Here is a 19,997-nt window from a genome sequence, read left to right on the forward strand (position 1 = left end):
GGGCTCACAGGTCCTAGAGCACCTCAGTTTTGGGACTTCCGGCCTCCAGAAGTGTGAGATAATAAACTTCTGTCATCCTAAAACTCCAGTTTGTAGTACGTACTGTGTTATAGCAGACTAGGAAAATAATACAACATGTTAATTTGTATTAAACATCTTTGTCAATATAATTCTACTTTTGTAGTTATAAGGAATTTCACATATTCTCGTCAGAAGGGATATTTCTTAATTCGGATCACATTCTGTGTGTCACTGAGAAAAAAATCATTTAAATCATGTTCCAGACTGGATTATGAGCTATTTCCATGATCTCTGAGAAACAGCCTATTCAAACACATTGCCAGACTCCCACCGGGCACCGTGATGGACCAGATGCACAAACACGGAGGAAAGAAGCAAAGGTAGGCACCAACAACATTTGATAAAATAATTATACTGACCGATGCCAGTTTTATGATTCTAGATAATTTGATACTAGGCCTGAAAATATGCAAGGTATAGGAGTTAAGAACCACACTGTCAGAGTTACCGTTGTGGCTCAGCAGGTTAAAAACCCAATACAGAGTCTGTGAAGATGGGGCTCAATGGGTTAAGGATCAGGCATTGCTGCAAGCTGCAGCAAAGGTCACACATACGGCTCGGATTGACCATGGCTGTGGCTCTGGCATAGGCCAGCAGCTGCAGCTCCCATTTGACCCTTAGTCCCGGAACTTCAATATGCAGCAGGTGTAGGTGTAAGGAGGAAAAAAGAAAAAAAGGAAAAAAAAAAAAAAAAAGAATCATGCTGTCACTAAAGAATGTCCAAGGAATGGAGTTCCCGTCGTGGCTCAGTGGTTAACAAATCCGACTAGGAACCATGAGGTTGCGGGTTCGATCCCTGGCCTTGCTCAGAGGGTTGAGGATCCGGTGGGTTGAGGATCTGGCGTTGCCGCCACAGCTCGGATCCTGCGTTGCTATGGCTCTGGCGTAGGCAGGTGGCTACAGCTCTGATTCGACCCCTAGCCTGGGAACCTCCAAATGCTGTGGGAGCGGCCCAAGAAAATGGCAAAAAGACAAAAAGACAAAAAAAAAAAAAAAAGAATGTCCAAGGATTGAGGAGAGCTTACTCAAAATAGGACAACAGATCTACTGGAACATTAAACCTACCAGGTTTCAGTAGAGAACTAAGGACATTATCTCCTTTATTTCTTTTTAAAACCTAATGACATCATCTCTATTATTTCAAAGTAGAAAGGGCCCGGATGTAGGAGTGGGAGGTCAGCCTTTAGCATCTCAAAGCTTGCACGGGCAGATTGACTCTTAGTATTCCAGTACCCGGATCTCCTTTTTTCTTTTTGCATTTTAGAACTTTTTATTCCAGATTTATTTTATGCTTTGGCACCACAGTAAGAACAGCCACCAAGATACCAAAACAATTACTTTAAAAATTAGGAATAAAAGCAATATGGGTACCAAGAAGCCAACAGAAGAGGCATAACTGACACGTAGAAAAGTATCCTCTTTCCTGGTCATGCATTTTGCTCTTGAAAAGTTTTATATTTACAAAAGAGAGAGTCCTGCAAGTTTCCATGCAAACCAGCATTAAATATATATATACATAAAATTAGAATAGTTGACTACTTGTTAAGTGCTGTTCCAGATTTCATTTGTTTTCCACTTGCACATTTATAAATCTCTACAACTCCTAAATTTAGTTTCTATATCCTCTTATACTTTTTAAACTTCCTTCATATTTTCACGTAGTCAACAAAATTATTGTCCAAGTCTACTAAATACACAAGACGCTTTTCTAGCTTATGGTGCTATTAGGACATTTTCCTGTTCTTTAGGTATTATTTACTATTAAATTTGCCTCATGGTGTTGTGTGGGTATTTGTATGAGAGAGAGTGATTCCTAACATAAGACTAGATGACTTAATGGCAAACAGAATGATTAATGTGAGGTCTGCGTTTAGAAGAAGTGCACACAGAGAAACTGAAGAAGAATATCTGCTCTATCACATTCAACAATTTTACAAGACTTTAAAGTGAAAGAAAAGGAAAAGGTAATTGGTAGTTTACTGGCTTTTTACTGAAAGTGGTATCAGTGATGATTACTCAGCCTAGTCCTCCCTGAACGTGAAGTTTGGATACAACAAATTCTCAAATCATTTCTAATAGAAGATTCCCAATCCAGAGACATGATTACAGGCTCCACGCCAAAGCTTTCTTTGTTTTACACATTATGATGTATTGCCCTCATTTAAATAAAATTGTAAATGCAATAGTAAATTTCATTATCTGTGCACCTCCAGAAAATATTTTTTCTCTACAGAAAAAATACAGGAGCACGAGAGCCAGTCTGAAACACTTCAAAGCTCAATGATGAAAAAAAAGTGGGGGATACAAGAGGTACATATTTGCAACTTATGTAGAAAAAACAATCAGATTTAATTTTTGGAGCGTCATGAGTTATCTTAATAGTTCACAATCATATATATAGTGTCCCTAGCAGTTTAGAACTCATGTTGCAAAGTCAGTTTGAATCCTGTCTCTGTAGTTTCTTAGGCACATCACTATGATAAAAATTAATCAGAGTTCCCTTGTGGCTTGGCAGGTTAAGGATCTGAAATTGTCACTGCTGTGGCTCAGGTTGCTGCTATGGTGCCGGCTCCAACCCTGGCCCAGGAACTTCTGCATGCTACAAGGGCAGCCAAAAATAGGGAAAAAAAAAAAAAAAACCTACTGAACCTCTTTAACTCGTAGTTCCCTCATCTATTTATTTGAAGCTCATAGAACTGTTGTGGCACAATGTATAGTACATGCTTAGGCCAGTGCCTGAAACATAGAAGATACTCACATACGTAGCTATCTAGCACCCTCTATCTTGCCAACAGGGAAGTAACTGTGAAAATGCCTCAATCTTCTAACCACTATTTACCCACGCTAGGAAAAAAGAGGTAGATTAAACATGCAAGATAAAAGCGTGAGTCCTGGAGTTCCCACCGTGGCGCAACGGAACTGAATCCGACTAGGAACCATGAGGTTTCAGGTTCGATCCCTGGCCTCACAAAGTGGGTTAAGGATCCGACATTGCCGTGAGCTGTAGTGTAGGTCGCAGACGCGGCTCAGATCTGGCATTGCTGTGGCTTTGGTATAGGCCCCTAGCAACAGCTCCGATTGGACCCCTAGCCTGGGAACCTCCACATGCCGCAGGTGCGGCCCTAGAAAGACAAAAGACCAAAAAAAAAAGTGTGAGTCCTCTTAATTTCAACACGTAGACAACAATGGAAAGAGCTAATGACAGCACCTTCTCTGGATTCATTCTCCTGGGCTTCTCCAATCGGCCTCAGCTGGAAACCGCTCTGTCTGTGCTCATCCTGATCATCTACTTTTTGAGCTTCTTAGGCAATGGCACCATTATACTTCTGTCACTTGTGGATTCTCACCTCCACACCCCTATGTATTTCTTCCTCTCCAATCTCTCTTTTATGGACCTGTGTTTGACTACTTGCACTGTCCCCCAGACAGTGGCCAACTTTAAGGGAAAGGACAAGAGCATCACCTATGGTGGTTGTGTGACCCAGCTCTTCATTGCCTTGGGACTTGGGGGTGTAGAATGTGTCCTCCTGTCTGTCATGGCCTATGACCGCTATGCAGCTGTGTGCCGCCCACTCCACTACATGCTGATCATGCATCCTCAGCTTTGCTCGCAGCTGGTGGCAACTGCTTGGCTCACGGGGTTTGGCAGTTCTATAGTACAGACAGCACTGACCATGACTCTTCCTCTCTGTGGCAAAAACCAAGTGGACCATTTCTTCTGTGAAGTTCCAGCGATGCTGAAACTGGCCTGCACCAACACCTCCATCAATGAGGCTGAGCTCTTTGCTGTCAGTGTCCTCTTCTTGGTGGTGCCCCTGTCACTTATCTTAGTGTCCTATGGCCACATTACCCATGCAGTCCTGAAGATAAAGTCAGCCCAGGGGAGGCACAAGGCTTTTGGAACTTGTGGTTCTCACTCAATGGTAGTGACTGTTTTCTTCGGGACACTCATCTCCATGTACCTCCAGCTTCCCTCCAGTTACTCTCAGGATGTGAACAAAAGCATGGCGCTCTTCTATACTCTGGTGACTCCCCTGCTGAATCCCCTGATTTACACTTTGAGAAACAACGAAGTCAAAGGGGCACTAAGAAGACTAGTGAGGAGAACACCAGACTTGAGACAGAGTTAGTGCAGGGTTTGCAGAGTGAAACTCTAGTGCACTGGGAGACTTCTGAGTGACTAAAAACTAGTTGTAACTTAATCCAACACATCATTACAAGCACTGAATGTGTACAAGGCACAGTTCTAGGTATTTGAGATTAATGGTGAAAACAAGAGCTCAGCCTCCTTGGAGTTAAATTCTAGTGAGGAGAATAATATAAGCTAAAAATAAACTATGCTGGAGTTCCGTCATGGCAGTGATTAACAAATCAAGTAGAACATGAGGTGCAGGTTCAAACCCTGCCTTAGTTGTTAAGATCCGCGTTGCATACTGTGGTAGTCGCAGACGCAGCTCGGATCCCACGTTGCTGTGGCTCTGGTGTAGGCTGGGCTACAGCTCAATAGACCCTAGCTGAAACTCATATGCACGGAGCGCCCAGAAAAGCAAAAAGACAAAAAACAAACAAACAAAAAACAACAACAACTAGGGTTATCATGCACTGGAATATAATGGATAATGAGAACAAACAAATTATAATACCTGCAACAACATGAATGATTCTTACAATCATAATGTTGATTGTATGAAATGAAAAGTCTAATAATTCCTACTGTATTTCCATTTACATAAAATTCAAAACCAGGCACAATGAATCTCTAGAATTAGAGGTCAGAACAGCTGCTCTCCTGGGGAATTGTTATACTACATTGGAAGGAGAAATGAGGGAGGAGAAATCTGGAGTTCTAGTCATGTTTTGCTTCTTGATTTAGATGCTGGTTATATGACAAATTCAATTTGTGAAAATTCATCAAAACTTACATGTAAGATACTTACACTTGCTTGATGTATGTTGTCCTTCAAATCATTTACTTTTAATGTTTTAAAAAAGGCAGAAGTTAACAGAATATTATGATACTAAGGAACCACATAAAGTATTATTGTTCCTTTCACATAAAATTTGGGTTTATAATCTAAATTATTAAGTTTCTTTTGCCCATTGCACTCAATACATTTGAAGTGTTTTGATACTAGTCATATTTTGCTAACTAGAATGAACATTACCTACTTTCCTTTGAAAATTCCAAAGATAAAGAGTACAGTGAGTCTGCTTTCTTCATTCCATGTAGACATTTATTTGCCAGTTCTTGAGGCTAAAATTTTAGTGATAATTTTCAAATGATTTTTTTGATGAAAATTTTACTACTGAGTATTATATTGCCATGAATTATCTATATTTTTTTATTGAAAACGATGTTTACTCAGTGTATTTGTGTATGTGTTTGTGGGTGTATCTGTGTGTATTTGTATGTATTTACTGTATAAAAATTCACAATTGAGTTTTAAAAACATTTTTTTCATATACGACATCAAGATTTTTAAATATTTTAAATTATATTTGTAGCATAGAGGATATTGAAGGGAATTTATAGAACAATGTAATAAAGGAAATAAGTGTCTGGTAAAGTCAACAGGCAGTTTGTGTAAATAATATCTTCTTAAATATTTCTCCTTTACAGTGGAAAGTTTGAAGGTCGGTTCACTTATCATTCTGCTAATGAAATAACAAAGAAGCAAGGATTTTTGTTTTTTACTTTTTTTTCATCTTTTTGTCTTTTCTAGGGCCACACCCGCAGCACATGGAGGTTCCCAGGCTAGGGGTCTAATTGGAACTGTAGCCACCAGCATACGCCAGAGCCACAGCAATGCGGGACCTATACCACAGCTCATGCAACGCCGGATCCTTAACCCACTGAACGAGGCCAGAGATTAAACACGCAACCTCATGGTTCCTAGTTGGATTCATTAACCACTGAGCCATGACAGGAACTCCGGATTTTTCTTTATTTAAGTGAAAATTTATTGGTGAAATATTGAGGTTCACACAGTTCTTGCGTATTTGTATGAATATTTTTCAGTGATTTCTGATTACATTCAGAGTGTATTATGGAAGATATGATTATTTCAATAACAATTACTTATATTCTCCTTTTTTTTTTTTTTTTTGGTCTTTTTGCCTTTTCTAGGGCTGCTTCCCACGGCATATAGAGGTTCCCAGGCTAGGGGTCTAATCGGAGCTGTAGCCACCGGCCTACGCCAGAGCCACAGCAACACGGGATCTGAGCCCTGAGCCACATCTTCGACCTACACCACAGCTCACAGCAATGCCGGATCCTTAACCCACTGAGCAAGGCCAGGGATTGAACCCGAAACCTCATGGTTCCTAGTTGGATTCGTTAACCACTGTGCCATGACAGGAACTCCAACAATTCCTTAATTTTTTCTATCAAACCACGACAGCTAGCTTCATTACTAATCATATCCTATTTAGGGCAAAAAGGTGCCATACTCTAAAATTAACTAGATGTTTACTTTTTATTTTCCAGAAAATAAACATTGCTTCCATTCACTAATTCAATTTATTATTTCATTCAAGGTAGCATTTTGCAACTTCCACTTCCAGATAGGGGGTACTGGGTGACACCCGACCAATATTACCACTTCAAGTACAATCAGCCCTCCTTAGTCGCAGTTTCCAAATATGCAGATTCAACCAACCACAGACTGAGGCCATCAACTATTTACTACAAGGGATTTGATGATTCACAGATTTTGATATTCCAGGGGTCCAGAAACCAGCCCTCTGCAAAGAGTGAGGGGCAACTGTAATTGAAAAAGGTAAATTAATTTTTAGCAATCATATTTTTTAACCCATTAGATAGCTTTGGAAGTGATGCGGGTGATGGAGGCAAGAATTAGAGAGGACAGGACCCTTCTGTACAGAGATGATGAGCATCAGCATTTTCTTTAACCAGGGGAGCATCTGACAAGCCTGATGTGAACTGAGGCTTGGGCTTGGACTAAAGAAAGGGCCTTATCCAGGAGAAAAAAGAAACAGCACAAGAGTTATGTAAGGCTGAAGGGACAAACTAAGAACTTAAGAGACCCCAAATACCTGGCCATATGTTCCAATGGGTACTTCCATGTTCAGTGAACTACCTGAGAAGCCAGAGAGCTACACCAAAAGCTTCAAAAACATAGAATAAAACATTCTTCAGGTTCATTGTGCTTAGGAAACAGAAAACAACTAGGGGGAAGTGTCCTCCTCTTTCTACCACAGTTTTCTTCTTTAAGGCATTTGCCAAATTTTGAGGCTACATAGAGAAGAAGGATAAAGAGCTAAGCTGAATATCTTTAAAGGACAGAATGAATTCTTCCAGAGTCTTTCAGGACCAAGAAAACAAGACTTCCCAGGAGTTCCCACTGTGGTGCACTGGGTTAAGAACCCGAATGCAGCAGCTTAGGTTGCTGTGGAGGTGCGGGTTTGATGCTCAGCCTAGAACAGTGGGTTAAAGGACCTGGCATTGCCGCAGCTGTAGCAGAGATCAGAGCTGCAGCTTGTATTCAGTTCCTAGCCTGGGAACTTCCCTGGGCTGTGGGTATGGCCATTTAAAAAAAAAAAAAAAAAAAAGACTTCCCAGGAGGACCATGCCCTAGAAATGTGAGGGAACAAAAGGTAGGGGGAAGAACAAAATAATGCCATTTGCAGCAACATGGGTGGAACTAGAGGCTCTCACACTGAATGAACTAAGTCAGAAAGCGAAAGACAAGTACCATATGATATCACTTACATATGGAATCTAATATATGGCACAAATGAACCTTTCCACAGAAAAGAAAATCAGGGACTTGGAGAATAGACTTGTGGTTGCCAAGGGGGAGGTGGAGGGAGTGGGTTGGATTGGGAGCTTGGGATTAACAGATGCAAACGATTGCCTTTGTGATGGATTAGCAATGAGATCCTGCTGTGTAGCACTGGGTACTTTGTGTAGTCACTTATGATGGAGCATGATAATGTGAGATACAAGAATGTACACATGTAGGTATAACTGGGTCACCATGCTGTACAGTTGGGGAAAAAATGTATTGGGGAAATAAATGTTTTTTAAAAAATTGTGATAAAAATAAGTAAAACAAATAAAAGGTAGGGTGAAAGTGAGTCTGCCAAACAGCCAAACAGGAAAAGGAGAACTCCCTTTGGGGGGAAGGTAATGTCATCTGGGCCCTCTGTGGCTCTTTGACACATCATGTCTGGTGTGTGATTAAAAATTATAAGACATGAAAAGAGGGACAACCATATGACTCTTGACCGAGGGAGGAAATGCCAATACATCAAAGGAAGAGATCATCCAGGTAATGGAATGTGCAGCCTGGGACATTAAAAACAGCTATGCCTAAGAGATTTTTAAAAATTAGAGGGGAAAGTGGGGGGTGAGGATGAAAGAAAATAGTATTTCACAAGAATTTTGGACTCTATTGAAAGAATTAAACAGACATTATAGAAATTAGAAATACAGTATCTCTTACTAGAAATTCCTGAAATGTGGTCAAATAATAAGTAGAAGACTCTTCCACGTGCCCTGAAGATATTTATCTCATGACTAGAAATACAGTCTCTCTTACTAGAAATTCCCAAAATGTGCTCAAATAATAAGTAGAAGACTCTTCCATGTGCCCTGAAGATATTTATCTCATGACTAGGCACACAGAGCTTGAGGACATCCACAATAGGCAAGGGAACTTTCTAGATTTGTGAGGTTGTCTGGTTTTTAACCATGGCAACAGCGAGAAGGATTTTACATTTCCCTCACTTTGAGGTAAGTAACTATGAGGTGTGAGACAGAGAAATAGAAAATCGCTTTCCTATGACATGCAGCCAAAAAAAAGAAGGTTGGCCTTAGAAAACAATAAAAGCTCCTGGTGGAAATCAAATGTCAAAACAAAAACGAAGGTTACTTAAAGCAAATTTAAACTGAATAAGGAGGTTTAATAGAAACACCAGCACTGAAGACCAAGAACATCACCCATCACTAAAAGGCAGCACCTAGTTTTACAAGGTCCACGGTTAGAGTGCTACCGGATGTCAGACTGGAATCACAGTCTCAACATAGAGTGGTTGACCATACGGACTGAGTTATTCTCTCAGCGCCATGGTCTAACTTTCCACAACATAGGTTTCCTGGGAATCAGGGGCATTTCCCACACTTTTATGTTTCATTCAGCCTAATAAACCCAGGGTCTTTGCAAGATGTAAATGCAGTGGTCCTGACCAATTGATGCCTGAATTAAAGAGCTTATGAAATGGTATGAAGCTAGTAATCTAAATATATCTTACTCTTTGAAACATTTGCTACATCACTGTAGGTGAAATGTGTATACTATGAAACAGGGCATGGGCCATTTAGTGTTCAGATAAGATGATATCCTCTAAAGTGTTTTTAAAAAGGAGTTAGATAACTCAATGACTTATTTTTTATTTTTATTTTTTGGCATTCTCCTTTTGTTTATTATTATTTTTTAGTAGTTATTTCCCCAATACAGTGTTTCTTCTACTGTACAGCATGGTGACCCAGTTACACATACATGTACACATTCTATTTTCGCACATTATCAAGTGACTACACATAGTTCCCAGTGCTACACAGCAGGATCTCATTGCTAATCCATTACAAAGACAATAGTCTGCACCTATTAACCCCAAGCTCACCAACCACCCTACTCCCTCCCCCTCCCCCTTGGCAACCACAAGTCTATTCTTCAAGTCCATGATTTTCTTTTCTGTGGAAAGATTCATTTGTGCCGTATATTAGATTCCATATGTAAGTGATATCATATGGTATTTGTCTTTCGCTTTCTGACTTACTTCACTCAGTATGAGAGTCTCTAGTTCCATCCATGTTGTTGCAAATGGCATTATTTTGTTCTTTTTATGAGTAGTATTCCATTGCATATATATACCACATCTTCCTAATCCATTCGTCTGTCGATGGACATTTGGGTTGTTTCCTTGTCTTGGCTATTGTGAATAGAGCTGCAGTGAACATGTGGGTGCCTGTGTCTTTTTTAAGGAGAGTTTTATCAGGATATATGGCAAAGAGTGGGACTGCTGGGTCATATGGAAGTTCTATGTATAGATTTCTAAGGTATCTCTATACTGATCTCCATGTGGTTGTACCAGCTTACATTCCCACCAAGAGTGAAGGAGGGTTCCCTGTCCTCCACACCCTCTCCAGCACTTGTTATTTGTGGACTTATTAAGGATGGCCATTCTGACTGGTGTGAGTGGTATCTCATGGTAGTTTTAATTTGCATTTCTCTAATAATAAGGGATGTTGAGCATTTTTTCATGTGCTTATTGACCATCTGCACATCTTCCTTGGAGAAATGTCTATTCAGGTCTTTTGCCCATTTCTCAATTGGGTTGTTGGCTTTTTTGCTGTTGAGTTGTATAAGTTGCTTGCGTATTTTGGAGATTAAGCCCTTGTCAGTTGCATCATTTGAAACTATTTTCTCCCTTTCTGTAAGTTGTCTTGGTGTTTTCTTTTTGGTTTCCTTTGCTGTGCAAAAGCTTGTCAGCTTGGTTGCGTCCCATTGGGTTATTTTTGCTTTTAATTCTGTTGCTTTGGGAGACTGACCCGAGAAAATATTCATAAGGTTCATGTCAGAGAATGTTTTGCCTATGTTCCCTTCCAGGAGTTTGATGGTGTCTTGTCCTATATTGAAGTCTTTCAGCCATTTTGAGTTTATTTTCATGCATGGTGTGAGGGTGTGTTCCAGTTTCATTGATTTGCATGCAGCTGTCCAGGTTTCCCGGCAATGCTTGCTGAAAAGACTGTCTTTTCCTCATTTTATGTTCTTGCCTCCTTTTTGATTTGTCAAAGATTCATTGACCGTAGGTGTCTGGGTTTATTTCTGGGTTTTCTATTCTGTTCCATTGGTCTATATGTCTGCTTTGGAACCACTACCACACTGTCTTGATGACTGTGGCTTTGTAATACTGCCTGAAGTCTGGGAGAGAGACGCCTCCTGCTTGGTTTTGTTCTTCAGAATTGCTTTGGCCGTTCTGGGTCTTTTGTGGTTCCATATAAATTTTTGGATTGTTTGTTCTGGTTCTGTGAAAAATGTCATGGGTAATTTGATAGGGATTTCGCTGAATCTGTAGATTGCTTTGGGTAGTTTGGCCATTTTTACAACATGAATTTTTCCACCCCAGGACCATGGAATGTCTTTCCATTTCTTTACATCCTCTTTAATTTCCTTGATTAATGTTTTATAGTTCTCAGCATATACGTCCTTTACCTCCTTCGTCAGGTGTATTCCCAGGTATTTGATTTTTGAGGGTGCAATTTTAAAAGCTATTGTATTTTTGTATTCCTTTTTTCATTGTTCGTATACAGAAATGCAACTGATTTCTGAATGTTAATCTTATATCCTGCTACTTTGCTGAATTTGTTGATCAATTCAAGTAGTTTTTGGGTTGAGTCCTTAGGGTTTTCTATGTATAGTATCATGTCATCTGCATGCAGTGACAGTTTCACCTCTTCTCTTCCTATTTGGATGCCTTTTATTTCTTTTGCTTGTCTGATTGCTGTGGCTAGGACTTGCAGTACTACATTGAATAACAGTGGTGAGAGTGGGCATCCTTGTCTTGTTCCAGATTTTAGTGGGAAGGCTTTCAGCTTTTCTCCATTGAGTATTATATGTGCTGTGGGTTTGTCATAAGTGGCTTTGATTATGTTAAGGTATGTTCCCTCTGTACCCACTTTGGTAAGAGTTTTGATCATGAATGGATGTTGGACTTTGTCAAATGCTTTTTCTGCATCTATTGAGATGATCATGTGGTTTTCTGAATCAAGAAGAAATAGAGATGGAGTTCCCGTCGTGGCTCAGTGGTTAATGAATCTGACTAGGAACCATGAGGTTACAGGTTTGATCCCTGGCCTTGCTCAGTGGGTTAAGGATCCGGCATTGCCGTGAGCTGTGGTGTAGGTCGCAGATGAGGCTTGGATCCCGCGTTGCTGTGGCTCTGGTGTAGGCCGGCAGCTACAGACCCAATTCGACCCCTAGCCTGGGAACCCCCATATGCCACAGGAGCGGCCCAAGAAATGCCAAAAAGACTAAAAAAAAAAAAAAGAAGAAGAAGAAGAAGAAGAAATAGATCAACTGAACAGACCGATCACTAGAAATGAAATTGAATATGTCATAGAAACACTCCCTACAAATAAAAGTCCAGGACCAGAGGGCTTCACAGGAGAATTCTACCCAACATACAAAGAGGAAATTATACCCATCCTCCGTAAACTTTTTCAATAGGTTGAAGAAGGAACACTCCCAAAGACATTCTATGATGCCTCCATCACCCTAATTCCAAAACCAGACAAAGATACCACCAAAGAAGAAAACTATAGGCCAATATCTTTGATGAATATAGACGCAAAAATTCTCAACAAAATTTTAGCCATCTGAATCCAACAACATATAAAAAAGATCGTACACCACGACCAGGTAGGATTCATCCCAGGTATACAAGGATGGTTCAACATACACAAATCAATCAACATCATACACCACATTAACAAAAGTCAAAAACCACATGATCATAACTCACTAATTTAAATTTTAAAATCTCCATAACTCATAGTAGGGTTTCTCCTGCAACGTACACACTTATACACAAGCACCCCCTGCTATTATTACCAGATGAGGGCTACTATTGGCACTGGCAGCAGGGCAGCACACCTTTTACCCAGTGCTTCCTATGCACAGCCTTCTCTGAAATGATGCCACATGATATGGCTACCACACTGGTGATATCACTGTTGTGCCTAATAACTGAATGGCTTTATCAGGATTAATGTAACGAGTTTTCTTTGAGATTAAATTATTTTTCTCAATTTTCCCCACCTACTTCTGTGAAAAATCTCTCCTACAGTCAACCCATTTACTTCGTAATAACGCCATGATCAATGGAAGTATAGAAAGTTCTCTTGTGACACAGTGGATTAAGGATCCCACATTGTCACTGTGGAGCCGGTTTAATCCCTGGCCCTGGAACTTCTACATGATGAAGGCATGGCCAAAGGAAAAACAATATGCAAGAATAAATGATATCCTTCTAGCAAATATTAGAAAATATTAGTAGTCCCTACAGTGTTTCAGTGGCATATTCTTATTTTGGCTGTGCCTTCCTGTTATTTACTCACATGTCTTTTTGCAAGTAGAAATGTAATGATGTTCCTATATAGGCGTGCAAATGAGAAACACCTGTGTAGTTCTCAAAATAATAAACATAAACCAGATGTTCATGGAACACAGAATCAGCACTTCTGGATGTTGGAATGAAGCCATGAACTTAGATTTTGAACACTCACTGTTGAAAGAGAACTGAAGTAAAGAAAGTCCCTTCAGAGTTTCCAGGGATATTTTGGATGACATGTGGGTCATACATACATCCAAAGAGCTCTGACAATCAAAGTCCTTTCATTAAATTGTCTTACTCAACCCGTCATCTGGAGGCAGAATCCTTCCAAAGCACCCTCCTCATTGCTCCCTTCACTTCCTTGTTGCGCAGTGTATATATCAGGGGATTGATCATGGGGGTAATGATGGTGTAGAAGAGAGAGATGAACTTGCCCTGATCCTGGGAGTCATTGCTGCTGGGATGAAGATATGCATAGAGGGCTGAGCCATAGAACAAGGAGACCACTGTCAGGTGGGATCCACAGGTCCCAAATGCTTTTCTCTTCCCTGCAGAAGACTTTATTCTTAAGACGGCCCTCACAATCTGACTGTAGGAGAACGTGATTAATGCAACAGGTACAAGAAGAATGATGACACTGACAAAGAAGATCTCAGACTCATTCACAGTGGTGTCAACACAGGCAAGCTTGAGCAAAGGAGGGACCTCACAAAAGAAGTGGTCTAATTCATTTCTCCCACAAAGTGGTAAAAGGAAGATGAGCACTGTCTGCAATACGGAGTTGGCAAAACCAGTGATCCATGAAGCACAAGCCATCAGGGCACAGAGATAGGGGTGCATGATTACTGTGTAGTGAAGGGGCTTGCAAACAGCTGCATAGCGGTCAAGTGCCATAACTCCTAGGAGAATACATTCTGCACCTCCCAATCCTAGAGCAAGGCACAGCTGAATTACACAACCACCAAAGGAGATGGATTTGTCAGATCCACTGAGATTAACCAGGAGCTGAGGAACAATGCTGGTAGTATAGCACAGGTCCAGAAAGCTTAGGTTAGAGAGGAAAAAGTACATAGGGGTGTGAAGATGTGGGTCCACATGGGACAATGCAATGATGGTTGTGTTTCCCAACAAAGTGAAGATGTAGAAGGTCAAAAGAACCACAAAGAGGACCTGCTCCAGTTGAGGCCTGTCAGAGAAACCCAGCAGGATAAATCCAGTGAAAGAACTTCCATTTCTCTGTTCCATCCTGTGTTAGCATATGGTTTCTGTCATGAGCAAGCATTTGCCATATTGGAGTTGACATATTTTATACCAATTTAGTTCCACATTATCACAAACTTAATGTCATTGATATTTAATATGAAAAAAATCAAATAATAAACCTGTGTTTGCTCTAATCAAAGGTGCATTTCAGATTGGATCTAATAGGATATAAAGTAATTTAAGAGTATATGTACATTTTAGAGAAAATGGTGATGAAGGAAAAACAGAGAGAGGAACCTGAAAAATAAGAAAGAGATTAGACAAAAGGCAATCTATCTCTACAGAAGAAAAATTCTTAATATTAACTATAAATGTATGAGAAACAATCTAAATGTGCAACGACAGAATACATCCCTCTGACCCACACTTACTCAGAAGAGCAATAAAACAAGGCATGTTTCGGCCTCATGCACACACACAACACATACACAACTATAATACTTTCATCTGAAATGACCTGCTGGCAAATTCTTTTTTTACTGAAGCATTCACCAAAATGAAGTTGGACAAAAATAAAATGCTAACTAATCCACAGAAAACACTTATATGATAACGGTCCACTATAATAAAATCATGATATATTTTAATATTATCATATCATTAAGTACCAAGAAAGCAGCTGATAAAAGATAAAACAGTGGAAATATGAATTTATACAGACAATTTGATGCTTTAGAGATGATACTTATATGATAAATATAGAAAAGAATATGACTTACGCTGAAGGATAAAATAAAATACCAGACAAAGGAGATGCCCAATAAACAGTAAAGAATATGATTTTCTCTGTGCATTACAATTGTTTCCACTCTGGAGAGTACACTGGGAGGGAATTAGGATACTGAAGTTATATTCTATCTTCTAATTTTTAATTTCTTTCTCTTTACAATTCACAAAAATAGTTATCACTTAGTAATATGGATGCGGGCAATCTCTAGGTGCAAGATGCAGTATCCCATTGATCTCAAGAGTATGTTCTGCTGGAGTTCCCACTGTGGCACAGCGGAAACAAATCCGATTAGTATTCACGATGATGCAGGTTCAAGCCCTGGCCTCACTCAGTGGCCTCACTCAGTGAGTTAAGGAGGTTGCAGACACAGCTTGGATCCCATGTTGCTGTGGCTGTGTTATAGGCCGGCAGCTGTAACTCCAATTTGACCCCTAGCCTGGGAACTGACATATGACGTGGGTGCAGCCCTAAAAAAAAAAAAAAAAAAAGTATTCTATTGATATGGGTGATTTTCTACCCTTCCTCTTTTCCTTATCAGCATTCATCCCTCCTAAAGCTTTCTGTACCACCACAAAAGGCAGTCTTCAATACAAGGAATATTTTAAAATTAAAGTTAATTTAAACTGTTATTTCATTTCCTTCCTACAAAATCTAAAGAATTATATAATTTGACTGGGAGCCATCATCTTTGTTTAGATAAACGTCAAATGAATCTATGCAGTAATAAAAGTTGATTCATATTAGACAAGCTATGTAAATATTAATGATTGAAAATATCAGACACACTAAGCCTCGTTACAAGAATAAGACTGATGCCCTCAGTTAGTATCATTATATGATATGATTGGAAACATCTTGTCATAAAAAATTACACATAAATTATTACTTTGGACACAAAAGATAAATAATCACTTAAAAATAAATGACAGGAGCTGCCACTGTGACTCAGCAGTTAACGACCTGCCTTGGTCTCTGTGAGGATGGGGGCTCAATCCTGGCCTCTCTCAGTGGGTAGGGATCCGGGATTGTGCAAGCTGCAGTGTCAATTGCTGACGCAGCTCAGATCCAGTGTTGCCATGCTGTGACACAGGCCACAGCTGCAGCTACAATTCAATCCCTGGCCTCTGAACTTCCATATGCCACTGGTACGGCCATAAAAAGGAAGAAATATATGTGTGTGTGTGTGTGTGTGTGTGTGTGTAGAAAACTTTTTAATAGGTAATGTAAAAATAGATTCTGAAAAATAAATAAATATGGCATTCTATGTAACAGCTAATATCAAAAAAGATTATAATACAACATGACATCTTGCAAGAATGAAATTTTGCTATAATATTCAACACAGCACTCATCAAATGAAAAATGTTAAACGCTTGGTACTGACACATATTAGGTGGTATAAGTAGCCGTTTACAATTACAACAATTGTACAACACTGACACATAATGCAACTGTAAAAGATTTACTGCAAGATCAATATTTCAATATAACTAGATGTTCAGTATGCAAACTACACAATTTAAAGACCAATATCTAAAGATAATATCTTTTTTCAGTTATTAAATCATACAATATACAATACACAATATATTTAACATACAAACTCTCCGATCTAGCTTCTCAAAAAATCCTGGCAGGGTGCTGGCAAAATTTCCACAGCCTCGGGGCTATGACTGATCACTATTACTCTCATCTTGTTTCCGTCTCAAAGGTTTCTGCGGAACTCAGATATGTTAAGACTGGCACTGATAGCAATGGAGGATGTAGTCATGAGGAGAAGCGGATCTGTAATTGTACTGGAAATGACAGTTCTGATGAACTTGGACAGTGCTTCAGCCAGGTTCTAAGGAAGAAGAGGCTGAAGCAGGAAATTCCACTGCATGCTGTTTTTTGAGGGAATATTCAAAATAAAGAGAGTGCAGAAGCAGAGTAGAACAAAGGTGCTAAGCAAGGATGTGAACTCAACTGGAATATAACATGAGTCTGATCCCATAAGGAGCTGGAGCAGGATTCGCCAATGAACTGTGGTGATAGAAATATTCTGTTTTCACTGTCTAATACAATAACCACTCTCTTACATGGTCCAACCTAAGCATACGGAACATGGAAACTAAAGAACAGAATTTTACATTTTACTTAATTTCAAGTTAAATAGCTACTTGGGCCTGGTTACTACTCCACTGGGCAGCACAGCTGAGGAGAATAAATTACACCAGATTTAGTTCCACCTTGATGCAAAGGCAGCATTTATATATCCCGTGAGCGTATCGCTGGATGTGGACTGCATCCACGAGGGTTCAGAGGAACCCCTGGCAACGTGGCACCTTTCAGCTGAGAGAAATTCTCTGAAGAAGGGAAGGGCTGGGAACCTAGGAGCCAATACTCATAAGAAGTTGGGTATGGATGGGTACACCAGTCAAGTAAAGAGGATGTGAATGGTTACCTACAGTGTTCATACCAAAGAGTCCATTCACAAGCCTGTGCAAGGATGGAAGGATGGGGTACATTACACATCTCCCCCATGCAATACCACAAAAAAATGGTCATTTGCCCCAATCAGCAATTACACAAACAAGTCACCTTTTCTCTTCCAATCTTTTTCCTCTTCAAACTGGTATTTGGACTCAATTAAAGAGAAAGAGAGTGAGATGGACCAGGAGTTTGGGGTTAGTAGATGCAAACTATTACATTTAGAATGCATAAGCGATGAGGTCCTGCTCTACAGCAAGGGGAACTATATCCAATCTCTTGGGACAGAACCTGAGGGAAGACAGGATGAGAAAAAGAATGTGTATATATGTATACACCAAAACAAAATGGAACTTCCTTGTTGTACCTTACAAACTTATATACTGACAATTCCATTCATATTTGGATATTTCTGTAACTCTTTCAGGGAGGAAATGAGCATTAAAAACTATAGAGACTGACAATACTTTTTTTTCCTGACAATACATCTTAAGCACAGAGAACAAATACTGTGTAATTCTGCAGAGAGAATACACCCAAAGCAAAAGAATGGAAGCATATAGTCTAATTCTTTTACATTCACACATTCACTGCTATCCCATTACTGGATGGCATATTTTATTAGAGTTAAATATGCTGTATTTAAATCACTTTCCATATGCACATACTGAGTGGTAGCAAATGTACCCCTGTTGGCTTCTAAATTGAACAAACTAAATTTAGTCTTATTTGGTGGATTTCTGCATGCTGTTCCTTTGTCAGCTGACATATATGCAAACCAACTTAGTTTTGTTTCAAGAAAAATGCAACTGAAATAACTTACTTGCCCAAGCCCTAAAACAACACAGAGATCAAGCTTCATTTCACTCACCTTCATTCACCTTATCTGTGTGTCCCAAGCTCTTTCCCTCCCTCATTTCCAAGACACCACCTTTAATACGCTACTGCGAGTTGGAATTGGATATGTACAATCAGGAAGCAGATTGCGTGCAGTGACTGTAAAGCTCAATTACTCCAGCACTGGAATGTCCTTAAATTTTCCAAGAAGATTACTTCTCATAATAACTTTAAATCTTCACATAGTATGAAAGAGCTGCATTCCGTCTAGGTGGTAGGAAGATGAAGCCAACTTGGAATTCTCAGTATTATTTCCTGAATACAATGACCAGCATATATGATAGAGAAATCTATACATACAGGCAACAAGAGGAGGTGGTGTAAATCATCGCAGCGCCTGGGATAGCACAGAGAAAAAACAAACCTGACTGAACTATCTGGGGAATGTATGTCCTATCCTATTAATTAGCTGAGGTCACTGAGCTATCCAGAGATGCCAATCCTCAGGGAAAATGATTACAAAAGAAGAATGCCAGAGGATAGCTAATCTTTTTTGATGTTTTCATATATTTGACAGAGAAAGATAATTCCCTAGCCCCTACCCAATTACCATACCTCTCATCTCTGAATGTCTTAGATGTTCTTCCAACACTTAAAATTTTTTTCACAATTACAGTAAAAATTTTTACACAAAAATACAAAAAATAAATAAGAATTCATTCCATCACTTAAATTCAAATGTATACATGCAAATGGGTTTTCACTTAATACAATTCATAAGCACTTTATGATGGATTACAGAGTAATAGTGAGGCAGATTCTAGTATCTATGGTGATTATAATGGAGGGGAACCACCACATTTACTAAACAAACTTTGTGTGGCTAAGAAAAAAAAATCAAGCCCTCTGCAACAGTTCAGTGTATGCCTGAAGTTTTAATTATTTACTCAAACAATAAAAAGAAAAGTATTAATTTTTAAAGAATTGACATGGTTTTGTCTGAACTCAGCTAGTCGGTACACTAAGTTTCACATGATTTTGCTTTACCAAGATAGTTCTAAATAATTACTAAAGAGAAATGGAGGGGGAGTTCCCGTCGTGGCGCAGTGGTTAACGAATCCGAATAGGAACCAAGAGGTTGCGGGTTCGGTCCCTGCCCTTGCTCAGTGGGTTAACGATCCAGCGTTGCCGTGAGCTGTGGTGTAGGTTGCAGATGAGGCTCGGATTCCCCGTTGCTACTATCCCATAGTTAATGCTTTCTTTGGAAGCCCTCCTGAGGTCCAATATCTGCACTGAAGACTCGTTCAAATGTTCTCACTCAATACCATCAAAGATTACAAATTATGAAATATCCCGTCTCTTTAGGAGCTGAAGACTAAGAGGATAAAACTCTGTTCTCTTACATGCATTCAAAGTATCCCTATCAATGAGAAAAAATAATGACATTTACAATAAATACAACAATAACTTTATGACA

The 19,997-nt window shown here is 39.5% G+C and overlaps 2 protein-coding genes across 2 annotated transcripts; one reads left to right on the forward strand and one right to left on the reverse strand.

Moving 5' to 3' along the window:
* On the forward strand, positions 3,267-4,211 carry LOC100153320 (putative olfactory receptor 2B8). Its single transcript, XM_001927423.2, has one exon. It carries the CDS (start codon positions 3,267-3,269, stop codon positions 4,209-4,211), a length of 945 nt encoding a protein of 314 aa, XP_001927458.2.
* Positions 8,830-14,607, reverse strand: LOC100156522 (putative olfactory receptor 2B8). Its single transcript, XM_021099822.1, has 2 exons — positions 13,558-14,607; positions 8,830-8,847 (listed from the first exon to the last, which is right to left on the reverse strand). Exons 1-2 carry the CDS (start codon positions 14,464-14,466, stop codon positions 8,830-8,832), a joined length of 927 nt encoding a protein of 308 aa, XP_020955481.1. The 5' UTR covers positions 14,467-14,607.

Source organism: Sus scrofa, chromosome 7 (genome assembly GCF_000003025.6).
Source record: "Sus scrofa isolate TJ Tabasco breed Duroc chromosome 7, Sscrofa11.1, whole genome shotgun sequence".
NCBI lineage: Eukaryota > Metazoa > Chordata > Mammalia > Artiodactyla > Suidae > Sus > Sus scrofa.

Excerpts from the sequence above, each read along its gene's own strand:
- LOC100153320 (XM_001927423.2), top strand. The coding sequence starts at position 3,267 with ATGGAAAGAGCTAATGACAGCACCTTCTCTGGATTCATTCTCCTGGGC.
- LOC100156522 (XM_021099822.1), bottom strand. The coding sequence starts at position 14,466 with ATGGAACAGAGAAATGGAAGTTCTTTCACTGGATTTATCCTGCTGGGT.